The sequence below is a fragment of the Nelumbo lutea genome, chromosome 6 (genome assembly GCF_056320005.1).
Source record: "Nelumbo lutea isolate HS-2025 chromosome 6, American lotus-T2T, whole genome shotgun sequence".
NCBI classification, from domain to species: domain Eukaryota; kingdom Viridiplantae; phylum Streptophyta; class Magnoliopsida; order Proteales; family Nelumbonaceae; genus Nelumbo; species Nelumbo lutea.
In genome coordinates, this window is record NC_142689.1 from 41,471,629 (window position 1) to 41,480,146 (window position 8,518).

Genomic DNA, 8,518 nt, shown 5'->3' on the forward strand with positions numbered 1-8,518 from the left:
TTTTCCAACCAACCGTTGGAACATAGCTTTGTCTTCAAGAGGCTCTCCACCCTCTGCACTGATCTTGTGATTTTGTTCAATAGGTGTATCTATAGGCTTAACACCCAACTTTCCAGTTTCTTCCAATAGATCTAGAACATACTTCCTTTGAGAAATAAAAATCTCATGTTTAGATCTAGCAACCTCAATACCCAAGAAGTATTGTAGCTCTCCTAGATCTTTCACCTCAAACTCTTGATGAAGGAGTTGTTTAAGAGACTCAATCTCACTATTATCATTCTCTGTCACTACAATATCATCCACATATACAACAAGCAAAGTCAATGAAGAGTTCATTCTTTTAGTGAACAATGTATGGTCTGACTAGGCCTGTGCATAGCCAAATTTTTCCAAGGCTTGTCTAAATCTATCAAACCAAGCTCTAGGGGACTGCTTTAGTCCATACAAGGCTTTATTCAACCAATAAACCTTCTTACCTGTCTCTGCATCATAAAATCCAGGAGGTAATTGCATGTAGACTTCTTCCTATAAGTCTCCATTAAGGAATGCATTTTTAACATCCATCTAGAACAAGGGCCAAGAATAACTGACTGCAAGGGATAATGGAATTTGAATAGTGGTCATCTTTGCTACTAGAGCAAAAGTCTCCAAGTAGTCTATACCATAAGTTTGAGTAAATCCCTTTGCAACTAACTAGACCTTATACCTTTCAATGAAACCAACAACATTATGTTTCACAGTAAATACCCATCTACATCCAACTGGCTTCTTTCCTTTAGGTTGGTCAACTAGCTCCCAAGTATTATTCCTCAGAAGGGCATCCATTTCAACCTTCATTGCATCTTTCCACTTAGGAACTGACAAGACTTCCTACACTGTTCTGGAATAGGAATATCAGCAATGGATGTGAGAAAGGACTTGTAAGAGGGGGACAGGCGATCATAGGACAGAAACTAGGAAATACAGTGAGTTATGGATGTAGGGCAATGCCGTTTGCCTTTATGGACTACAATGGGGAGGCTAAGGTCATCCAAAAGAGGTAAAGTAGCAACAATGGAAGGTATCTCAAGGGGACATGGATCTGATAAAGGGACTATGGTACGTAGATCTGGATCCGTAGAAGGAACTGGGGCTGGCCTAGACTACTGATGATCGAATCAAGCTACCTCCACCGCCTGTGATAGACTCTTAAATCCTGACACCTCTAACAACCCTCCCCATTACATCTCTCATCACTCAATGGAACAGGTAAAGGAATTTCTAATGAGTTAACCCTTCTCACTACTCTCCCCCTGAGGAGAAACCCTAGGGTAATAGGGTACCTACTCAAAGAAAGTAACATCCATCAAGACAAATCTCCTCCCAAAAGTAGGTTCGTAGCAGCAATAACCCTTTTGAATTTGTGCATAATCGAGAAAAATGCATTTGGAGGCCTTATGATCAAATTTAGAGCGATGAGGTCCAAGAATCTGAACAAAGCAAGTGTAACCAAAGGTTTTAAGGGGAATAGTAAACAATTCTTTATCGGGGTATAGAAGGGTAAAGTGAGGCTTCATGTTAAGAACCCATGAAGGAACTCGATTAATGAGATACACTACTGTAAGAATAGCATCGCCCCAAAAACGGATAGGCACATTGGAGTTAAACATGATGCTTCTAGCCACCTCCAATATGTGCCTATTCTTCCTCTCAACAACCCCATTTTGTTGTGGTGTATAAGGACAAGTACTCTGGTGAATAATCCCATGATCAAGCAAATAAGAGGTTAATGGCCTGGTAAAGTATTCTTTCACATTATCGGATTTGAAGATTTTGATTTTGACCCCAAACTAGGTTAAAACATCTAATGAAAGATCTAGGTCAGAGTAGGAATCTCATCTCGAGAACGCATAAGGTAAACCCAAGAAAAACGGGTATAGTCATCAACAAACAACAAGAAATATCTGTATCCCCGCATAGAAGAGATGTGATACGGGCCCCAAACATCGGTGTGCACAACACCAAAAGAATTACTACTTTTATTACTTAAGGAATAAGATGTTCTACAACGCTTTGCAAGCTCACAACTCTCACATCTCAAATTTGACATCTGAATAGATAAACAAATTTGGAAACAAACTCTTCAAAGACCGAAAGAATAAATGACCCAACCGATTATGCCAAAGCATAACCTAATTAACATATTGAGAAACAAAAGACTTCCTATCTTCACGACCTTCCCAATGAGAACTCTCTCCAAGCAGATAGATTCTATTTGTCTCATGGCTAGTCCCAATCACCTTCCTTGTCTCCAAGTCCTGAAAAATACATCAGTCAGGGAAAAAAGTTATTGAACAATTCTGATATTTTGTAATACTAGTAACTGAAAGCAAGTTAGTATCAAGCTTAGGAACATGCAAAACTGAAGATAAGGAAATGGTATTAAACAGTATGATGTCTCCATTGCCAGAAATGGAAACAAGGGAAACATCAGCAATGGACACTTTATCTCTATCAGAAGATAAGTGATAGGTAGTGAATAGTGATGGCAAGTTAGTCATATGGTCAGATGCAGGTGAGTCTATTACCCAACAATGTTCAATGTTACCTGGAGCTGAAGCATGGTAAGGTGAGGCCCGAGTACCTGAATGAGCAAAGGCTGATGTGGGAGGAGCTGATGATGGTTGAGATGATTGAGCTGAATTCCCAACTTCATTTTCCAACTAAGTTAGGGCAGCCCAAACAGCAGCTAAGGTGTCTAGAGGCATGCCTTTTGTGCCCGATCAAAATGTAGAATCGGTATTAACAACCATATGAGCATTACCCCTTTTGTTCCTCGGTTTTGTTGGAACTAGATGAGGGTGCAACTTCCAACATGCGTCTTTAGTATGCTTAGGTTTCTTGCAATTTTTACACACTAGATCCCTCTTATCTTCCTTCTTTATATCTCTCTCCGTATCACCCCCAGACTTAGGTTTAACTACTGCCAAGGCTAGTGGGAAGGGCTGATGCTGCATCATAACCTTTCTCCTAGTCTCTTCACTATACACCAAGGAGTAGGCTTGAGATAAGGTCACATTGTCCCTTGTTAGTATTTGTTGTCTCACAATATCATAGTCAGGATTTAGACCAACTAGGAATTCAAAAACCCTATTAGTTTCAACTTGCTTTCTATGAGTCAGTGCATTCTTCTAACTTTCCCATTCAAGTGTTTCTAGGTGGTCAATTTCATGCCACAAAGGTTTCAAAGTAGAGAAGTAAACTGAGATTTGTTTCTCTCATTGCTTAAGGTTATTAACCTCACACTTCAATTCATAGGCCCTAGCAACATTAAGGGGTTGGGAATAAGTCTCTTTCATGACATCCCAGATTTTCTTGGTTGTTTTTGCCTACAAATAGTTCCGGTTGATATGTGGCTGCATAGAGTTGCACAGCCATGTCATAAACAAATAGTTCTCCTGAACCCATTTGGTATACGTTTGGTCCTCCTTAGTTGGTTCTTTCACATCTCCCAACAAATAGCTGAGTTTTCCTCTACCCCCAATGGCCATCATGGCCAATTGAGTGCATTCTAAGTAGTTGGTTTCATCAAACTTCACAATTGTAATCTAAAAGGCATTCTCGGACATGTTATCAGAATTGCTAGTCCCAAAAACACATTCCCCCTGATTCTTGAACTTCATTCTTGGTCAAGAATTAGCAATAAAAAAACTTTTGAAGCTATTGTAATAGAAAACAACACCCAAACAACTGATAACAGCCGGCCTAGGTCTTCCAAAGAATAAAGAAAACAAAATTTTGTATGAAACCAGTTCAAAATCTGATATGAAACCAACAATAGTTCTGAATTTTAGGGTTTTCTCTCAAAACCCTAGAAGGAAAAAAAGATTTTCCAGCCGCACCTCTCAGAATAAACCAAGATGATTCTTTCAAGGTTATTCTCAGGAAAAAAAAAACTTGCTTTATGAAAGAAAATCTCTGGCCGCCACCTTTTATCTGATGCAAAACCCTAATCTTGAGGATTCGAAGCCTTTTCTAATTCTTCCTTACTACTGGAACTCTCCCAGCCTTCTACAATCTTCTTAGTAGTAGCTGCACACTACTAGTAGCCTCCAAGAATTAGTCAATCCTCCTTCTTTGTTGAAAAACTTCTAAACCTAGGAAATTTTCATGTAGTCAATCTAATTAGACTAACATAAGACCTCCTCTACAACCAGTTTTAGGTTTTGAATAGAAATTCTGATCGCTACCTTCAGTCTTGATAAAGAAATTGATCTTGGACTCTATCTTCCTTTGATTCTTCCTGATTATCAAGAATACAATCCACTCTTTGTACAACTACTACAATTTCTGATAACCTCCAAGAATCAGCCGAAAAAGGATCCTCTTAATCTTCCAGCCCTAGGCAACTCTCATGTGATTGGCTGGATCAAACTCACATGAGAAGCCCTAATCCTTGCTCTGATACCAAGTAGTCGATCAAGACTACAATCAGTCTTGAATTCAAAAGAAAAAAGGAGAAATTTCAGAAGAGAAGAAAAAGAAGAGAGGGAGAAAAGAAGAAGCACACGAAGGGATTTTGAAAAGAGAGAGAGGGTTGATCAATTGATCTATCGACCCACTCTTAATATTTATATATGTTGACTAATTGTAAAAGGGCTGAATTGTCCTTATTGCTTACATGGCAAATAAACTAATAATAAAGCTGAAATAACAAGTTGTAACAACAAACTGAAATAACTACCAGTAACTACCAACTAACACTGACATAACTAACAAAAAATATGCTATGCTGCCATACAAATACTGTGGAGACCACAACAGTGGGGTCTACATCAGCGTTCTCTATAGCCCTGAACTAGAACTAGATCTATCAATGGGAAGTGCAACAGCAAGATGTTGTGATCGTAGTATTCTAACAACTACCACTGTATCTAGACCAACTCCTTGTATAACAACTCCTCGGAAGGAAAAGTAATGTCGGGTTCCATGTACCCATTGCCCGAGTGGTATCCCAAGTAAGCAGACACCTCAGGCGCCATAGAATTGTTGACCTCAAGCCATGGAGAAGCATCCCCAGAGGCACCACCCGTCGCAACAGGGGACTAAGACTCAACAAAAGTCTCACCCCCTACACCCTCAGAGGCATCAGCGTCATCAACAACAATGGTGGGCTCTACACAATGTGTTGCCGTCTCTGACCATGTGCACTCCTTGGACAATAATATCACAGATGACATCACTACCTCCAACGTCCTCAGCTACTATGGAACCAAAACTGGGGAGCTGCATCACCCTCAATCCCTCAGCTAGATTCCTGAAGAAAGGCGTGTCTGGCACACCATGAGGATACTCGAAGAAAGGCACCTACGATACAGTCACATATCAACAATTAGCCACAACGGCTCTGGCCACGGGTTAAATAGTAAACAAACAACAAAGAGCAAAACATGCAACTAGCACACCTCTTCCCTTGGTTTGGTGACCCCCGTGACATCCTTGTTGGACTGTGCCTCATCGCAATCCACTTTCTTTAAAACAAAAGACTGTTCAATTGTCAGCCACCATGATAAGCAATAAGCTTAACATTCCCAAGTAAACGCTAGCACCAAGTACTCACCAAACCCGCCTTGACAGAGGAGTTGACCGGGATCCCCGCCGTATGATCCGGAGTAACCACTGGAACCTCCATGTCAGCACGAGCGCCATCATTCTCCGTAGACTGCAAAAACAAAAAGAAAAACAACATTAGCACAGTTTTCTTTTAAACACAACGTAGAAAGGAAAAATAGAGTGCAAATTATGAGAAACTTACTGAATCATCACCCCCGGGACCTCGCTTGGGGCAAGGGGGAGCTTTCTTCTTCATTCGTCCACTGGAGAACTGAATGATGGTGCCCTCAAGCGAAGACATTGCAGCCGGCACCTCTACCGGTTCCACAGCTAGTACAATCCTTCCCACAAGAGTTGAGTCTAGAGACCCCTGGCCACCCTCACACACTTGCAATGAGGCCGCAACTGAAAGCTCTGGTGCCCCGACAGGCTGAAACAAGCTGGGCACCCTCGCGGACCTAGCCCTCTTCACAGGAGGGGGACCGACTACACTCCCCCTCATCAGCAACTGACCGTTTCCCATCATGCCTGGCCAGTGGCCTCCTCGGCGAACTGGGATGAAAAACAGCTACACCTTCCCTCTAGCTAGTAGCGTGACCCTCAAGAGAAGCTGACGCATGACGAAGATGGGGGCTCATCCACAGTAGCACCTGGAACCCCCGAACATTGCACAATGATACGATAGATGAAGAGACTTGCACACCCGCACCCTCCCATAAATGGGGAACTGCAAATATCCAGGGAAAGCACGGTTGTGGTGCCGCACCCAGAACACATTCTCGCCACTAGATGTCAGAAACTGACCGCCCATGTCATCGTAACCAAATTGTCATAGCACTTGGTCTAGGCGATACACCGAAAGTTGCACTTCATCTGACCGATCAAGATAGGCGATGACGCCAGGCCAGGTAACTAGTTGAGCTACACCCGTAGTGGCGGTCTTCATGTCAATGGCACACCGATTGTCCCCCTCCTCCGGAACGGGCACACCGACGCAAAACAGCATGGCATGGCGCACCATCTGGGTGTATGGCCTCCAGATAAATCCGTCAAGGGAGGATAATTTCACATTGATCTCGTCCATTTTAAAATGCTTGTGCCTCTTATGTTGGAGCCAGTGTTTCCCTCTACACACCTCGACAACCTACTCCTCTGCCCCATCACTATGAAGAGTAGCAACTTGGATATGAAGTGGTTGTAGTTGGCGTAGCATCACGCTAAGCTCCAATCACTCATAAAGGAACATCCAAAGGAAAGGGGTAAAAACATAGCTCACACGCCTCTTGCAACTGGGATCGTTGAGCTGTTGAACCGTGTCATCCAGCTGCTCGTACAAATACCCAAGAAACATAGAGGCCAATGGAAGCTGATGCCCGCTGGCAGCAAGGACAGCAAGGGGAATCAGAACGGTGTAGAGACCATGGTTAGGAATTCCTGGGAACAAGAAACGAGACGATACATAGAGAATATAGGTAGCAAGGTGATATTGTGAGCCAGCACCCCGCACCATAACATCCCTCCCACCATGGCGCTCAAACCAGTGTCCCATTCACTACTCCAATGGCATTTTGCCCCGGAAAGTAGATTGGTCCACTAATGCTTTATATGAAGGAACTTTCTCAAGAAGCTCCTCACACAACCCCCCCAATTCCGCATGAATGAACTCGATATGCTGCAAATGTTGTGCAAACACGAAACCTCCAATTGGTAGCGCCAACAGAGCTACCACATCCTCGACTGTAATAGTGAATTCCCTGAATGCACCCATAGAAGTGTGAGTGCGGCAACACCAATGACTGATAAGATAATTGACATACTTGACACCCTCCTGACCTGCAAGGTTTGTGAAGCAATCCACAAACCTGAGAAGCTCAAAATCCTGCAATGCACGACAATAGATAGGGTTCTCGAGAATATACTGCATCCAGGTGGTATAACTAGTAAGAGAGTTTGAACTATCAGTTTGGGGTTCCTGACATTTATACGACATAGACGCCTCGACATGGTCATAGAGACATATCAACTCTATGCCGGTAGTAACATCAAAAGAGCCACCCTCACCCCTGGACACAGGCATGGGAGGCCAAAAACCCCACCCACCATCAACCGCTAGGGCTGCCTCCCTTTCCACTAACATCTCAGTAGTATCAACCTCCCTTATGAAGTCGGCAAAAAGGGAGTCTAGTCTATTCGAATGAGCAGCCATGAGGAAGAGACAAATACAGGACAGAGAGATAGAGAATGAAAGAATGACACAGGCATGGGAGGCCAAAAACCCCACCCACCATCAACCGCTAGGGCTGCCTCCCTTTCCACTAACATCTCAGTAGTATCAACCTCCCTTATGAAGTCGGCAAAAAGGGAGTCTAGTCTATTCGAATGAGCAGCCATGAGGAAGAGACAAATACAGGACAGAGAGATAGAGAATGAAAGAAAGGAATGGAAACAACTTTGGAATACAAGGAACTTTAGGAAAACAACAGCACCGGAACCCTACAAAGACACTAAAAAAATGTAAAGGGAAAAACGAAGCGGTTTCCCCTCCCTTGATTTTATAGAGAATCTACTCCTCCTACACGTACAGAATGCCAAACGACATCGGAGAAGATGAAGGGACGCCCTTACAAGAACCGATATTATGCTTAGCGAAAAAACAATCGAGGGAATTTACCTAAAGGTCCTTAGAAAGGTGGGACCAAAACAACGCATTAATTCAAAAGAGACGCCATGTCAATAACTTCCACACACGCGTATCGGATACCAGAGCAACCCCACACATGCGGCCGACTCGCGTTCCTTACGGAAACACGAACGATGAGCCATGTTGTTACGGTTCAAAGCAGGCTTAGCCTTGCCTACGCTTGGCAGGCTTACGTTAGGGACATGCCCGTCATTTTTGCCTGTAAGATTTCTGGGAGAACTGATG

At 43.1% G+C, this 8,518-nt stretch overlaps 1 protein-coding gene across 2 annotated transcripts; it reads right to left on the bottom strand.

The window, feature by feature from the left end:
* Nucleotides 1-4,553: 4,553 nt before the first annotated feature.
* Nucleotides 4,554-8,158, bottom strand: LOC148848734 (uncharacterized). 2 transcript variants are annotated; one of them, XM_088951909.1, is made up of 4 exons: nt 5,795-8,158; nt 5,600-5,701; nt 5,445-5,510; nt 4,554-5,346 (listed from the first exon to the last, which is right to left on the bottom strand). In XM_088951909.1, exons 1-4 carry the CDS (start codon nt 6,116-6,118, stop codon nt 5,137-5,139), a joined length of 702 nt encoding a protein of 233 aa, XP_088808035.1. In that variant the 5' UTR covers nt 6,119-8,158; the 3' UTR covers nt 4,554-5,136. The 2 variants fall into 2 exon arrangements, with proteins under 2 accessions (XP_088808035.1, XP_088808034.1); XM_088951908.1 differs by having other exon boundaries at nt 5,445-5,525.
* Nucleotides 8,159-8,518: the final 360 nt, after the last annotated feature.

Excerpts from the sequence above, each read along its gene's own strand:
- LOC148848734 (XM_088951908.1), bottom strand. The coding sequence starts at position 6,118 with ATGATGGGAAACGGTCAGTTGCTGATGAGGGGGAGTGTAGTCGGTCCC. Across the intron at positions 5,702-5,794 it reads GTCCCGGGGGTGATGATTCA|TCTACGGAGAATGATGGCGC; the intron begins GTAAGTTTCTCA and ends TTGTTTTTGCAG. Across the intron at positions 5,347-5,444 it reads TCACCAAACCAAGGGAAGAG|GTGCCTTTCTTCGAGTATCC; the intron begins GTGTGCTAGTTG and ends ACTGTATCGTAG.